This window comes from Rattus rattus, chromosome 10 (genome assembly GCF_011064425.1).
Source record: "Rattus rattus isolate New Zealand chromosome 10, Rrattus_CSIRO_v1, whole genome shotgun sequence".
NCBI lineage: Eukaryota > Metazoa > Chordata > Mammalia > Rodentia > Muridae > Rattus > Rattus rattus.
Genome location: NC_046163.1, coordinates 51333722 through 51350603, shown reverse-complemented (window position 1 = coordinate 51350603; position 16882 = coordinate 51333722). Strand labels below are relative to the sequence as shown.

Below are 16882 nucleotides of genomic sequence, written 5' to 3'. Positions count from 1 at the left end.
CTTTCCAATCGAAATTATAAATCTACCTTGTGTGGATAAATATACCTCCATTGGCGATTTATCTCACCTGGGGATTTGTGGGTCTCTTTGGCAAGCCACAACAGGTGGGGAGCCCCCAAAGAAGTAAAATGAGTCAGGATGCCTACCAGATTAGGGTGTCACGACAGCTGGAGGCCTAGCCGGCTCGTTGTAGTCGGTGAGGACTCAGAGGGCTGGCTGTGAGCTCGGCGAACAGCGTCATTTTTCAAAACGTACAAAATGTAACTGACACATGGGAGCTTGTTGTGAAGCAGAACCTTCCAGAGTCAAGCTCCCTGCCCCGACCCAAGTGGTGATGACACACAGAAAACTGATGACTGTTACAGACTACAGAATAAAAGAAGCCATATAAATGTTGCATGGCCCCAAAGCCTTTTACCAGGGAACGATTGGAGGACTGAGCAGGTAGTCCAGGTCTTTGAAATAAATGTGATTTTAAAAATATTTTAAAAAAAACAAAAACACTTCCATCATATTTAGCACTAAGATTTCAGTAGAATGAAAATACTTGGTGCATTATAAGCCTGGTTCTTTCTACAAAGAAGCCAAGCTTTGAAAGTTATCCTGGGGACATAGCTTTCTTACTTTGATGGTTTCAGATGGTCTGATCTGGAAGAAGAGTAGACGGGAACACAAGGATAGTTGGTACAGCTCTGTGAGAGCCTGAGAAGTATAGGCAGCACCAACATGTGAGAAATCAAATCCTTCCAGAACTTAATGAATTCCAAGAGCAGCTGGATACCCTTTATGTCAAAAGGAGCTATTTTTTTTTTTTTTTTTTTTTTTTTTTTTTTTTGTAGAATTAGACTTCTGCTGTATGAGTGTGTCTCTTACGGGATACCCGACTTTTGTAACATTGTGTCAAGAAGCTCACTCTTGGGACAGTTAGCATTGTGTTGTTATTTCTCTGACTGTATGAAGTGCACCTTATACATGAATATCTGAGTGTTTTGTAACACTGTATCAAGAAGCTCACTTTCAGAATAGTTAGCATTGTATTTTTACTTCTCTGACTTGGCCTGGTGGTGGTATGGTGGAAGCCACTAGGCAACAGTCGGTGTAATTGTCAAACATGGTGAGAGACTAGGAATGCATGAGGAAGACAAGCATGCCTTGTGAAGCAGGTCCTAGGCCACCATGGATGAGCCCCTGGGAAGTTTGCATCGTCTTGTAATCCAGAATCACCTCACTAAGGGTTCAGTCTCAGCCACATGTACAAGGTAGTTCCTCTTATAGTTGTTTCTTTTTAGCGCCTCACTATCAGGCAGCCCTAGCTTGAGCCTCTCTCTGGTGATCTATTGTCCTGCCACAGAGCTGAATGATCAACATCAAAGAGTTGGGTACCAGCTCGGTGCAATTGCAGCTTAGCTTGGCTGCCTTCTTCCACTAAGTCAGGGGTGCTAGTGATGAGGAACGATGGGGTCTGTGAAACCTGACAGTCGAGTTCTTGGAGAAAGTCCACTTCAATGGGTGTTTCTACACCTTGAAAGCAAATAGATCTCTTCTGGGCCTTTGTCCCTGAAAGCAGTGAATTCTGTTGCCATCTTCAGATATTTCACTTATCCCTCCTATGAGAGCTTGAAAAATTGTGTGGATGCCTAGAGGACAGCTGGGACCTTGAGAAGGGACTTCCCGTCAACCCTCATCCCAAAATTATTTGTGGATGACTTGTTCAGTGCAGGACACTGTGGTGGGGCAAAATGCAGCCCCCTCTCCTTCTCAAAGCCCTCATTCCAGTGGGGAAGAGGTCGCTACACAGAGAAGCGCTAAGTGGTAGCACGTGGAAGGAACAGGATGCTAAGAAAGTCAAGAACACAAGGACCTCATCTTTGGGTAGGAAGAGGATACAACAAGCTTCCAGATTAAAAGTGCAGGGTAAGGCAAGGGGCAGAGTCAGGCTCTATATGCACTGAACCTTGATGAAGTTTTGTTAGGTGACATATTATTGTAGGCATCCCTTCATAATGTTTGGTATGTATTTCCATGTTCTTGCTTGAAATTTCAAATGGCTTCTGGAACAAAGTGAATAGAATTCTGAATTTTGTAAAACTTCCCAGTGACTGGCTTCTTCCTGGCCAATCTAGAACCTGAAGCATCTGTGTCACATCGGCTGATGCCCCAGCCTCCAAGTAGTAAAGCCACCGTAGCACAGCTCTTGACGTGGATGAGCTGTGCTTGGAATTGATCTACTAAATGGGCTATTATGGGGTGGAGGGGCCCATAAAGAATCCGGAGCTCATCTAAACGTTCTCCTTTTCCTTCCTCCTCCCAATTCAGGTAATCATGGTAACAGGGGATCATCCCATCACAGCCAAAGCTATTGCCAAAAGTGTGGGCATCATTTCAGAAGCTAATGAAACGGCGGAGGACATTGCTGCTCGGCTTAATATCTCCATCAGTCAAGTCAATAACAAGTGAGTCCCCTAAAGAACTCAGATCTGACAAGCGCACCTCCACCCTCAGCCTGTCCTGCCCAAAAAATCACTTCACGAAGCTCCTGGGGTCTCTCGCAGCAAGTAGGACTGTGGGGTTTACACTCTTTGCCAAGTAAAGTATAACAGAAAAGTAACTGGGTAAGTAGGTCACTGGGTTTTCAGAGGAAACAGGAGACGAGAGAGAGCCAAAGGCAGGAGGGGTTGACAAAGAGGGTCAAGGAAGAGATGAGTCAATCTGAGGACGGTACACACCGGGAACAAGGAGAGTGGGCAGGGAAGAAACCAGAACTTAAGAGATGGGTCGAGGATCCTGGAACCTGAGGAGAGTCCTCTCAGCCTTTGGAAACGCCTTCCCTTAGGTCTATTAAAGCCATTGTAGTGCACGGCTCAGAGCTGAAGGACATGGACTCAGGTCAGCTGGACAATATCCTCAAGTCCTACAAGGAGATCGTGTTTGCACGGACCTCTCCTCAGCAGAAGCTCATCATCGTGGAGGGGTGTCAGAGACTGGTAAGGGAGCCGAGGGGCCCTGGGGAGCCTGACAGAGTCCAGCCACAAAGCCAGCAGGGCACTCGTGGAATGTAGAAAGGTACCCGAGGGAATCCCATCTTGAACCTCATCGATAGCCTTCAGGTTGAACGCTCTCTGAAGGCTTAAATAGCTCAGAGAACAGAATTCACGGCTGAGCACAGATAAACACGACTGCAAGATGCCGGAATCGAGTTGACCTCTGGTACTGATCCTGACTCTAACACACATTTTTTTTTCCACTCTCGTCTGGATTTTACCAGGGAGCCATTGTGGCAGTGACTGGTGACGGGGTGAACGACTCCCCCGCGCTGAAGAAGGCTGACATCGGCATTGCCATGGGCATCACTGGCTCTGATGTCTCTAAGCAGGCGGCTGACATGATCCTTCTCGACGACAACTTTGCCTCCATTGTGACGGGCGTGGAGGAGGGTGAGGACACAGGACACCTAATGGTTTGACTTTATCCTTTGAGTGGGGCTTAGTGTGCATTACCTTCTTTGCCTATGGTCACCACCCAACCTCCTAATCTGGTATGGACTGCAAGACATCACAAGACAAAGCCTTAAAAACTCCATCAGCATGGCTGGTAGACGACTCACCCAGCATAAAGCCCTAGGCTTACGTCCCAATACCACATAAAATACCGATTTATGTGGTATTCCGATGAGGGAGGCAGGAAGATCATGAGTTGAAGGTCAGACATCCTTGGCTACATAGCAATTTTGAGGCCTGCCAGTGAAAAATGAGAGACCTTATATTAAAAAAAAAAAAATTCAGCTAATGCTTAAGTGTTCTTTTTAAAGATGAAATGTTGTCCAGATTTGCCAGGGAGACTGAGACTCTGGCATACATCGTATCTTCTTTATGGTCTCGCTGGGATCCAAATGTATTTACTTCAATACATTTTTCAGAGGTAGCCTTAGCCTCAGAAACTGGATGCTTCTGTCCTCAGCAGGGCCCCATAGAAACTTGTTCGTCTGAACGATGCAGACATGTTAAGACCAATTGGAGATGATCTGCAAATGAACTGGGTGAACTCGGCTGCCCTCCTTCCAGAGAATTCCAAAGAGAATGCCCGTTGGAACAGAACCCCATGAGGTTCCACGTCTGGTTCCCTCATTTCTGTTGCTCATTGTTTGAAATCTATTTAATTCGATAAATTTTTCTAAGCACCATGTGCAAGATGACTGTCCCCAAGTGCAGGAGACAAAGACACAAATTCCTGCCCATGAACAATTTTCTTTGTAGTGAAGAGAGACAGACAATGAACAAGGCAGATTTCACAGTATGTTAAAGCAATGGGGGGCGGGGGAGGATGCAGGGAGTTAAGGGAAGAAATGACAGCCTGTGGAAGAGTAGCCAAGGCTAGACCCCGCCATCTTGCACTCTGAGGGATAAGCAAGGTCACAAGTTAAGGCAGAAAAATCAGATTCAAACCTTAGCCTGGGCTCTTTCCACTCAGTCTTAATCTTGCAAAGACTTTAACGCTGATATTTTCAGACACCTCCAGGATTAACTCTGCCCAACTCTGCCTAATTTTCAGAATCACTGAACTAAAATCAGGTAACACTAGCCATGGTGAATCCAAGAACAAAGAGTACAAAGTCTTCCCATGGCTAATACATCATGGCTGTACTTGATGGGCACACGATTTGCAGACAAATCATAGACCCCGCCCCCAACCCCACTCCCACCTCCAAGGTCTGGGCCTCCCTAGCTTTTTCATGGACCAATCCTTTCTAACGATTTCTCTTCCCAGGAGTTAGTTTATCAGAGGTGTGTCCCCTGGTTGCTTCTCCTCTCCAGGTCGCCTCATCTTTGACAACCTGAAGAAGTCCATCGCCTATACCCTGACCAGCAACATCCCTGAGATCACCCCCTTCCTGCTGTTCATTATCTTAAGTATACCCTTGCCTCTGGGTACCATTACCATTCTCTGCATTGACCTGGGTACTGACATGGTGAGCACCAGGCCTCACTCTGGGGATTCCTAAGATCGATCAAGTGTAGGGAAAAAGCTGTCTTAGGATGGGCAGTACTGAGCTAGAGTGATGGACTCTGAACTCCACCGTGCACCCTCCAGGTCCCTGCTATCTCCTTGGCTTATGAGACACCTGAAAGTGACATCATGAAAAGGCTTCCACGGAACCCCAAAACTGACAATCTCGTGAACGACCGTCTTATTGGCATGGCCTATGGGCAGATCGGTGAGCCCAGGGAAGTGCAAGGGGCAGAGGGGTGATGGGAGTGGCTGTGGCTGGCCACTTAGACACCTCTATTTAGACATCGGGGAAATAGTTTTTCAACAGCAAACTGTGGGACCGCAGAGAACTGTTGATCTCTGAGATGCCCTTACAGACCAGCAGTAAAGGGGAAAACCTACACAAAATAATAGCGCCCCTCTCCACATGTGAAACAAGGACTAAAGAGGTAACACGGTACAGTAGCTCTGAAGCTCTCTTCTGACCTCTGTAGGCTCTGTGCTTATATACATACATACCCGCCCCCTTCCCCTCACACATACGCATGATTAAAATTTAAAATATGTTTCTAAAGAGAGTATAGGATTCAAAGATGACCCTATATGGACCAAAGCAAGACCAAAATCCAGCGAGGCAAACTCCAAATCCTATATAGCTCTCTGATTCATGCCAGAAGGCTTAAACAGCTCTTCTCTGCAGGCTTAGCACGGTTAGAAACAAATGTCAGGGTTTTGGAAGTAGAGATGGCAAGATCAGATCACCCATGACAGGAATCTCCATCGTTGTGCAGATACACAGCCCCACGACGGTTAGGATCCGCCTTTTGGGACCACTCTCTGAGCAGACTCTCCTCCCTGATGCCTCCATCTCTCACAGGGATGATACAGGCGCTGGCTGGATTTTTCACCTATTTCGTGATCCTGGCGGAGAATGGTTTTAAGCCTCTTGATCTTCTGGGTATCCGTCTATACTGGGATGATACAAACCTAAATGACCTAGAGGACACCTATGGGCAGCAGTGGGTGAGTAAAAAGGGTAGACTCTGAGGAGGAACTAATGAGACTGTGGTAGTAATCCCAGCACTTGGGAAGCTATGGTAGGAGTACCACAAATTGAAGGCCAACCTAGGCAACATGGTAACTTTTAAGATTAGCCTAGGCTATTATGCTATGAGACTTCGTCAAAAAAAAAAAAATGTGTGTTCAAATCTTAGTTGTTGAAGAAAGATACTTTTTGTACACCTGTGGCTTCGGCCAGTTGAACCTCATAAGGCCATCAGAAGAATTCCACGTTCCCTAGAAGTCCACGTGCTCTAGGAGTCAGTGATGCCCAGAGTTCTTACTGTTCACCACACCAACATCTCCCCAGCCCTCAACCCAAGCCCCTGATAGTTTTATATTCTCCATGTCTTCCCTACAGCCAAGGCATGGTGCGATACCTATTTATAATAGACTAAATCTATTTAAAGATAATTTTACATGACAAGAATTTCCCTTGTTTACTGGAGACATATAAAGTATTATAAAAATGGGTTGATAACAGCTGTCTGGCACCTCCCAACATTTTGGGGTCCTGTGCAATTCAGGCTTCACTTTCACAGACTCATACAATGGCCTCTCGGGGCTTTTCTGCATGGACTACCTTGTCACATGCCTGGCCTCAGTGGCTCTCTGTAACCATAGAATATTCCATACTCCCTTTTGTGTCCTTCATGACCTTAAAGCCAACATCATATGAGTGACAACTTGGGACAAACCCCGTCCCCACTTGAATCACATTTGCAGCAGCTTCTGTTACTGCTTTATAGAAGCAGAAAATTCCCTAGGCCGCTTCCTTTTGCAGGGTGGATGCTTCGTGTCATGTGGGGCTAACATTAAACTTCCTGATAAGCCTTTCCTCCTCAAACTGTACATTTTCTATTTCTCCCCCCCCACTTTCTCTTTGTCATTATACAAAAAAGAAAGAGTGATTACTAATAATTACTAATAAAGTCAATATTAGGCTATCTTGAAAACTGCCCTGCTTAAGAAATTAGTCTGTTACTTCTAAATTCACTTTTTAGGATGAGAGCAGAAAGCAGTCACATTCTTTGCCAAAATATCCCAAGAACAGTGTCTGGTCCAGTGGCTAATGCTCTTCCCTTCTCAATCCCCTCAACCTGGGCCACTGTGATTCACATAGACTTTGACCCACTACTGTCTTCCAAACTTCTTTGAGATTGGCCCGGTAAGCTCTGCTTACAGCATTCAGCCAGTTTTCTAGTCCAAAGTACCAAAGTTTTCATTTTGCCTCCAAGAAAACCACGTGGTCAGGTCTGCCACAGTGATCTCTTACTCCTGTTACCAACTTCTGTTTTAGCTACATTTCTCTCCTTTTTCCCCCCCCCCCTCCATTTATTTTATGTGTGGTTTTCCTTGCAGGGCCTGTAGAGGTCAGAAGGGGTCATTGGACCTCCTGGAACTGGCGTTAAGCATGGATGCGAACTATCGTATGGGTTCTGGGAACTGAACTTGGGTTCTCTGCAAGAGCAGCAACTGCTCTTAACTCCTGAGCCATGTCTTCAGCCCTTCAGTCACTGTTCCATTGATTCGATAAAACACCATGACCGGGCTGGAGAGATGGCTCAGTGGTTAGAGCACTGACTGCTCTCCCAGAGGTCCTGAGTTCTATTCCCAGCAACCACATGGTGGCTCACAACCATCTGTAATGGGATCTGATGCCCTCTTCTGGTGTGTCTGGAAACAGCGACAGTATACTCACATATATTAAATAAATAAATTTTTAAAAAGAAAAACAAAACAAACAAAAAAAAAGCACCATGACTAAGAAAACTTAAAGGGAAAAAAAAAAGTGTATTCTAGGCTTACAGTTCCAGAGCATTAGAGTTCTCGATGGCTGAGCCAGAAAGGGCAGTACTTTCAGTCCTAAAGTAATAGTTCCTTATCTTTTAGGAAACTCATTAATCCTACTTATCATAACCTATACTGCTACAGGACCTTGGGATATGACAGTAAGGCAAAATGATCAAGTCATGAGCTTCTTCCCATGTTCACCAAGGATGGCCTCTAAGTCATCATACCTGCCTCTTGCTTCAGCCTCTCAGGGCTGGGATTAAAGGTGTGCTCTACCACACCCAGCCTGTAAGCCACGAGTCTTATGGAGTTTACTCTAGTTATGGGAGGAGAGGGTGGTGTGTGTGTGTGTGTGTGTGTGTGTGTGTGTGTGTGTGTGTGTCTGTGTGTGTGTGTCTGTGTGTGTGTCTGTGTGTGTGTGTCTGTGTGTGTGTGTATGTGTCTGTGTGTGTGTGTGTGTGTCTGTGTGTGTCTGTGTGTGTGTCTCTGTGTGTGTGTGTGTCTGTGTGTGTGTGTGTGTCTGTGTGTGTGTAACACATCAGGTTAACAATTTTAAATAAGTCCAAGGGAGACCAGGAAATATTGAAATTGAGATTCTGAGTGAGATCGAAGGGTAAACATGAAAGATAAATACGCCTGAAATTTAAATTGCAGAAAAACTCTAGGTTTCGCAAAGGGTGTAGGATAGTGTCTACAGCCTAGCTGTGAGAGCAAGCTGCCTACTTAGAGTGTGGAGGATAACAGAATTAGAGGGGATAAAAAAAACTGGGGAGCCATGGTAATGGAAGAGTCTTCATAAATATGAAATTTAAATCTAAAAAAAAAGAGGCCAAGAGCAGGAGTAGAGTTAACAGTGAACCAGACACTAAGGCCTCTGGCACCGGCAGGGGCTGGCACAGGCGGTGGTGAGAGCTCTCGGGCACACAAATATGCTGGCTGGGCTTGGCCTGTGTTCCGCGTTTGGCTCAACAAGTTTTTGTCTGTTTGTTGTGTTTGCTCGTTTGTCTGAGACAACGTTTTACTACGCAGAGCAGACTGGCTTGGAATGTAGGGGTCCACCTGCCTCTGCCTCCCAAAAGCTGGGGTTCAGGGGGTACAGCACCTTAACCTTAGAGTTCTGGTCATTTAAGGCTTTTTCATTTCTATCCAAATACAACTTGAGGTGCGTCCCAAGTGGCTTTACCGTTAGTATCTTAACAGGGTGCGAACATGATGGTTTTAGGCATGGGGTCTTTCCTCCCGCTTTCGCCCCCAGTTCCTACCGTGCCCTTGGCTCCTCTGTTATGACTTATCTACGGTACTGCCATTGTTAGCATTGTTATGCCTCCTTCCAGATTCCAAGTCCCTTTCTCATACAATGCAGGATGAATGCGGGAGTGCTTGCCTTCTACAGGGCAAGCATGCTCTGTACAACTGAGCCGCAGCCTCAGGCTCCTGTCTACCACTCCTCTCCGACAGTCCTCCCCGCGCTGTGTTCATAGTGCCCTCTGGTTCTCCCTTCTTTTCTGACTTAGGACCTCTGGACTCTGCTGGCCTAAGTCCACCTCCTTTTAATCACATTCCTAATTTATTCAGTACTTACTGAGGTGCGCTATATAATATTTAATAGGCAAAGTGTGGTGAAGGGATCCAAAGCACTTCCAGTCAGGTAGGGAAAACACACAAATGCTGTAAGAGAGACAGCTATGCGCACAGCGCTGGAGGCATTCAGAGAAGACAAGGCTCAGACTCTGGGTTCAGAAAGGCAAGAAAAAGGAGAAACTTTTGGGTATATCTAAACTTCTGTCTGACCCAGATGCCATCCTTCCCCTAGACCTATGAGCAGCGGAAGGTGGTGGAGTTCACGTGCCAAACAGCCTTCTTCATCAGCATCGTGATCGTGCAGTGGGCTGACCTCATCATCTGCAAGACGCGCAGAAATTCACTCTTCAAGCAGGGCATGAAGTGCGTGCCCTCGAATCCCTACCAATCCTCCCGCGCTCGAACTCGCCCTTTCCTCGCCTTTTCTCCCGGTGTCTATCACACCCATCACTCTTTCTTCCCAGAAACAAAGTCCTAATATTTGGACTCCTTGAGGAGACGATCCTGGCAGCTTGCCTGTCCTACATTCCAGGCATGGATGTAGCCCTGAGAATGTACCCACTCAAGTGAGTAAGGGAAGGGGCACCAACCCAGGCAGGACGTTTGGGAGGACGTGGGAGAAAAGGACAATCGCCAGGTGGGGGGACTGCCCAGTGGAGCTACCCACAGTGACTTGCTAGGTTCTTTCACACTCGTACACGGCCTCTATTTAGGGCAGCCTCGGAGACTGTGTCAGGAGACAAGCGGCTGGACTTGCAAATTCAGCAGACTTAGCAGTGTTTAATTGAGTGGAATTTTATGACGGCATCTGACAGCTGGGCAAGGATACATGTTTCTTGGTCCTAATATAATCATGGCAAGAGTCTAATTACCAGGTAGAATGGCACATGCCTGTAATCCTAGGACACAAAAACAGAGGCACCAGGAATTCAAGGACATTCTTGGTGACATTGTAAGTCTGAGAGCAACCTAAGATAGAATCCTGTCTCGAAACAAAGCCAAATTTATGACTAGCTTACCTAACTAATTCTTTTGGTCTCTCTCTCTCTCTCTCTCTCTCTCTCTCTCTCTCTCTCTCTCTCTCTCACACACACACACACACACACACACACACACACACACACATCTGTTTTAAGGTGTGAATGTTTTACTAGATGAGATTGACTAATATATCCATCTGTTTTAATATGTGAACGAGCACTCTGAAATCCTCAATGTCTGATTTCTTGTCTTATTCAAGTCTCAGACTGTTACTCTGTATACTTTTTTTTTTCTTTTCTTTTTTTCGGAGCTGGGGACCGAACCCAGGGCCTTGCACTTGCTAGGCAAGTGCTCTACCACTGAGCTAAATCTCCAACCCCTGTACACTTTGTTTTAACATTAATGCACACCGATGGAATTTTTTGAGCAGGGTCTCATGCTCACGGCCCAGGGCTGGCTTTGCACTTGCTGTGTAGAGAGCCTGACCTTGAACTCCTCCCACCTCAGTCTCCCAAGGATGGTAGTTGTGTGCCACCGCGCTCAGCTTTCCTTTGCAATCTTAGAATTTACAGAGCGACTGCGGGTGTAGCAGTCAGGGAGGGCTCGCCTCCCATGTTCAAGGCCCTAGACTCTATCCCCAGGATTGAAAGAGTAAATCCAAAATTTACTAAGAAAAAAAAAAAAAAGTACCTGTCCTATAGCCACGGTGTCACCTGCACTAGAACGATTTAGTGTGTGTTCTTCTAATTCATTGCCTACGTGTTCGCATGGCTGGCTTACCTATCCCTCACAGTGCAGTCACATGGCTTCACACAATATAGGTGCTCAATTAATAGTTAATGACATAAACGGCCTTAGACATCGGCAAACCTAAGTTTGAAGTTCGGCTCTTTATATTTTGCGACTTTAAAGAGATATGCCACTATTCTGAGCCTCCGCCATCAGCACACATCTGCCGGGGCTGGGTGTAGTGTAACGGCAGAGCACAGGCATAACACATGTGAGACTTCTTGTATGTGATTAAATGCTCTGGCTCTGTTCCCTGACTAGCTCATGTCTTAATTACCCATTTATTTTATTCTAAGTCATGCCATGTGGCTGATTACCTGGTCCTCGGTTTCACATGACTGTCTTCCTTTGTGTCTGGGGGGAAATCTCCCATTCCTGATTAGTATTCCAGAATTCCCCTCTCTCTGCCAAACTCCCCACCTCCTATTTCCGGCCTCAGCTCATTGGCCAAAGGCTTTTTTATTGACAGGTGAGTGCTTTTACACAATCACACATATGTGAGGCCCTGCGTTTGTGCTCTAGCACTGGAGAAAAGACGGAGTCCGGCAGAGCATTGCGAATTACATGGAGACCTGAGTTTTAAGCACTGGGCATATCTGGAGATGGAGACCGTTTTATTAATGGTTTCTATGCTTTTGTTGCCGAAGGTGTCAATAACAAATGGAAATGAACCGACTGCACTCTTGGACACACACTTAGCACCTAGGATTATTTTGTGGGCCTAGTCAGCTCTTTTTGCAGATCTCTCTGAACTATTCAAGATAAAGGAGCATCATTGAACCATTTTTATTTCCCCAATACCTTACACAGACCCAGGGTATTCAGAACTGGTGTTCAATGAGTGGAAAGGTATTTGTATAGCAAACAAACGCTGGCCTATGTCTGTACTGTTCAAGGTGGTTGCTGCTCTCCATGTGTGACTATTGAGCTCTCGAAAAGTATGACTACTGCGCGTGAAATGTGTATTTATAATTTTAATTTCAACTCAAGGTTAAAAATTAAAGCAAGAACCGGGCGGTGGTGGTGCACACTTTTAATCCCAGCACTCGAGAGGCGAAGGCAGGCAGATCCTCTGAGTTTGAGGCCATCCTGGTCTACAGAGTGAGTTCCAGGACAGTCAGGGAAGACTACATAGAGAAATCCTGTCTCAAAATAAAAACATTACGTGTGTCTATAAACACGGGTGGTGCTATAATCTGTAATTGCAGTTTTATAAGAGATGAATACTGGAGAATCATGATTTTGAGGCCAGCCTGGCAACATAAGACCCCATTTCAAAAAAAAAAAAAATTAGAAAAGAAATGAAAGGAAAAGAAGGACACAATAATTTTATTCCTTTAGGTGATGTTTCCTTTTAGCCTTGGAACTCATATTCTAGAGTGGGGCGGGATGCGTGCCTGTGATCTCAGAAGGATCATAGTTCTGCCCGGCTACACGGCAAGTTCAGAGCCAGTCTGGATGATGAGAACCTGCAGAGGGGGTGGGAGTGGGGGAAACACTTAGCGGCTGAGTCAAGACAGGTGAGCAGAACACGGACACCCACCAGATCTCCAAGATTTAGTATTAAAAGAAGCATTTAAACTATCTGATTAGTCATGTTTATATTGATTAGCCTGGGAGTATATGCCTGCATCTCAGCACTCAGAGGCTGAGGCAGGAGGATCACGAGTTTGATGGCAGTTTGGGCCATGTGGAAAGAGTGTGTCTTAAAAACCAAACAGAACAAAACAGTGTTTCTAGTGATTACACACATGTCGAGATGGTATTTCGATATATTGAGTTATATTGAGTTAAATACATTTATATATTGAGATATATATTATATATAAATATATTTATATATTGAGTTAAATGTATTTATATATGTTATACAACATATATTGAAATATTGATTTAAATAATAAACATACATTTTGATATATTGAGTCAAGTAAAATTATTAAAATTTATCTCTTGTGTTTCACTTATCTTAATATGGGTATTAGAGAACTTTAAAGTTTACACGTGGCTTGCATTACATTTTTCATTTTTTTCTGTGTGTATGCATATCCATGTGTGCATATGATGTGTGCGCCTACAGGAGGGCAGGTGCCCATGTACCACAGCATACCTGAGAAGGTCAGAGGACACCTACTGGTCTTAGCCTTTGCCTTCCAGCTTGTTTGAGACAAGAGTCTCTCTTGTTCACAGCTGCATGTACTAGGCTAACTGGTCTACCTGATACCGGAGATTCTCTTGCCTCAGCCTCCCATCCCCCATTAGGGGGTTATAGAGGCTGTGCTTCCTCACCTGGCTTTTACATTCGTCCTAGGGATCCGAACACAGGTGATCAGGCTTGTGTGACAAGCACCTTATCCACTGAGCCATTATCTCCATCCATCTTCCAGCCCTGGCATATTTGCACTGAACTATTGAACAGTGGTATTGATTTATACCCAGTTCTCTATGTCACTAAAGGGCATAAAACTTGTTAAATCCATCTTCCGTTCCCTAATTATAGAAGAGGCACAAAGAGAAAAGCAGACGTCCCTTTTGCAGTATGAAAGCACATGTAAACACGCGTGAATTAATGTATAGATTTCTTTTTTTTTTTTTTTTTTTTTGGTTCTTTTTTTGGAGCTGGGGATCAACCCAGGGCCTTATGCTTCCTAGGCAAGCGCTCTACCACTGAGCTAAATCTCCAACCCCTAGATTGCATTCTTTAGCCGCAAGGCCTCAACAGTGCAGAAAAAATGCAACATGAGGAAGAGGGGACTCTCAGCAACTCATTGCCAATTGGCAATATTTATAAATGGTACATCAGGGGCTGGAGAGAAGGCTCAGTGGTTAAGAGCACTGACTGCTCTTCCAGAGGTCCTGAGTTCAATTCCCAGCAACCACATGGTGGCTCACAACCATATGTAATGGGATCTGATGCCCTCTTCTGGTGTGTCTGAAGCGAACAACAGTGTACTCACATACATAAATCTTTTTTTTTAATTGCTACATTAACTCTGAACATGACATTTATCATATGGCCATTGGCATTTTACATTTCTATCTTGTGTCTTTCCTCTCTGCCCCCAATCGCTTAGCACTAGGGCTCTCACCTCCTCAAGGGGAAAATCAGGTGTATCTCAGTTTGCCTTCCCATTGTCGGCACCCACTCAGTCTCCACAGTTCCTCCGCCCCATTGCTGCTCACCCTTCTTTGGGTCGTACCTTTCGAGACACACTGACCAACTCTTGCTCTCTGCAGGATAAACTGGTGGTTCTGCGCGCTTCCCTACAGTGTTCTCATCTTCATCTATGATGAAGTTCGAAAACTCATCATCCGCAGACGGCCCGGTGGTAAGGCTACCTACTCTGGACTTTGCCCTTAAGTAGTCACTGGCCTTCTAACGAGCTTTCCCATCCCACGCACTGGCTCTCCCTACCTCCCTGTCTGTCCTTTGCTCTTCCTGGACCCTGGTCCTCTACTCCTGACCTCACTTGTTCCTCCCAAGGCTTGGACCCTGTTGCTCATGGCAGCCTCTCCACCTGCTTCTTGTCTGCGTGGCTCCCCTGCTACCTTCTCTCAGCTCCCTTTGTCTCTTCTCCACAGGATGGCTGGAGAAGGAGACGTACTACTAATTGCATCAGAGAAAGTTCTTCACATGACATTAGTCTCAAAGCCAAGACTGTGTATAACAATGACATCTGAGATAAAGCTGAGCAGGGGGCACGATTGTATGGGTTGAATTTACTTTGGATGAGGCGAGTTCTGGCGCTGGAGCAAGAGCATCTGGTAGGAGATGGAGTGGAGAGAAGGCCCAGCCTGCTCTGCCTGGGGCCCAGCGAGTAGGTGCAGTTTTGTTACATCCAGCAGCCGGTGGAGAGTAAACACTTGGAACAACCCTCACGTCACTTGGTGTGCAGAAGTCTGATTTGGAGGGAACAGGGTTCAGTAAAGCTCACTTCCTACACCTGCATTGTAATTAGGCAAGGGAGACCTCCAGGGACCTGAGAAGAGTAAAAATGTCCTAGAATCCAGGATCTGGGGCTTGGTGTGAGGGCACATCCTCTTAATACCAGCATTTGGAGGCTGTGAATTTGAGGCTAGCCTGTCTGCATGGTGAGTTCCAAGCCAGGCAGGGCTACATCGTGAGACCCTGGCTTTAAAAACAGAAGATCAGGGATACTTAACCCTGAAGGGTATTCCCCATTTTAAGATCAATCTCTGATAGTCTGTCAGTTGTAAGGGACGAAGAGCTGCCCTCAAAGTCTAGCTAGAACCAGATAATGAAAGAAAGACAAGACCAGCTGAGCTATATCTCGCAGGGGTACTGGAGCACTTATACCTGTACCCACACTGGGGGCTTGTGGGCTTAAATAATCTAGACCCTGACTTGGATGTTCTCAGACTAGACTACAGACCATAGCAATGTGGTTCAAAAGGAGACCTAATAACATCAGGTCCAACAAGATCCAATGACTGGGGAATGGCAGGGTAGGGATAAGGGGTTCCCTCCTCTTGTAAATGGGGTAGACTGTGATTCCTGCCCTTTAACCCCATCATCAACGTTTCTACACTAGCTAGCCCACCCTTTAGCCTTTTCTCTCTGGTATAGCCTTGAAACAGTTGTGTGCATGCTGGGCAAATGCTATATCACTGGCCTACATGCTGGGTCCTGGACCTTTATTGATCTGGTCTCAGTAAAGAGGTACAAGAAGCCACTCCCCTGCCCATGTTCCTCTCTAGATTCTCCCTCCCTCGTCTGCCCCCTCTGGAACTCATTTCTGCTCAGTGAGCCTCTCTGCTTTGTCTCTGACTCTCAGTTCATGTCAGGAACCTTTTAGAGATATCTGGCCAAATGATAGAGGAATGCTGAGGAAAACCGGGGAGCAGGGGGTGGGCCAGCAGCTGTTACCGAAATGCCACACACATCCCGACCCCGTGCAGCTGCACACTTTCTGGCATCGGGCCAAGGACCGAACCCACCATCAGTTCTTGGCACCATGTTTCCTGCGTGCTGGTTCATAGACGAAACCAGGGGCCTCATTCTGAAATGTGTACCCAAAACCACTTTTCAAACTGGTCTTACAGTGGTAACTCGGACCAAACAGTTACGAACAAGGCTAAATAAATACATACGTAAATAATACATGGGACACTGACTGGTAGAGTTCTGCGGCTGACAGAAGACAAAAGACAAGAAACTTTCCCACTGGAAGTATAGCTAACCCCTCTTTCTCTGCGTTAGGCCTCTTCCTCAGAGGTTTCCTTCTACTCCCTCCCTCTTCTCGCACAAGGTCTCCTGGGGACAGAGCTATATCAGTTTGGGGTCCACTCCGGCTGCTGACAGGGCTGAAACAGACCCTGGAAGATGGAAGCAGGGTTGGGGAGGTGTGTGAGTGAGGTGGGGAGGGGGAGGCGGAGGGGCCAGCTCCTCAAGTTTCAGTAGTGAGGAGCTTTGAGTGTCTGGTGGGTTAAAAATACAGACGCCCCAACTCAGGGTCATTTGATACGGGTAGCTGAGGCGTGTTAGATCCAGAGGCCTGCACTCAGGCAGCCTGGAAGGAAGGGGACTGAGGAGAAAGCAGAAAGCATAGCATGAGGAGGGGCTGAAGTGGTCAGGGTCACCACAGAGTCCTGTCTCACTCCAAAGGTCCAGTTCACGATGGAAGAGGTCTTGTGCTCCAATGTCTGTTCCGATATTTCCCTCTCCCCAGAA

General features: G+C 46.1%; 1 protein-coding gene across 2 annotated transcripts in view; it reads left to right on the top strand.

The window, feature by feature from the left end:
* Positions 1 to 15069, top strand: part of LOC116911083 (sodium/potassium-transporting ATPase subunit alpha-4) — a 35669-nt gene extending 20600 nt beyond the window's left edge. For both annotated transcript variants that reach the window (XM_032914869.1, XM_032914868.1), the window contains exons 14-23: positions 2317 to 2453; positions 2834 to 2984; positions 3266 to 3434; positions 4812 to 4966; positions 5089 to 5212; positions 5864 to 6009; positions 9653 to 9783; positions 9885 to 9986; positions 14428 to 14519; positions 14773 to 15069. In XM_032914869.1, coding sequence (XP_032770760.1) covers positions 2317 to 2453; positions 2834 to 2984; positions 3266 to 3434; positions 4812 to 4966; positions 5089 to 5212; positions 5864 to 6009; positions 9653 to 9783; positions 9885 to 9986; positions 14428 to 14519; positions 14773 to 14801 — 1236 coding nt within the window. In that variant the 3' untranslated portion in view covers positions 14802 to 15069. The remainder of the gene's footprint in view (positions 1 to 2316; positions 2454 to 2833; positions 2985 to 3265; positions 3435 to 4811; positions 4967 to 5088; positions 5213 to 5863; positions 6010 to 9652; positions 9784 to 9884; positions 9987 to 14427; positions 14520 to 14772) is intronic.
* Positions 15070 to 16882: the final 1813 nt, after the last annotated feature.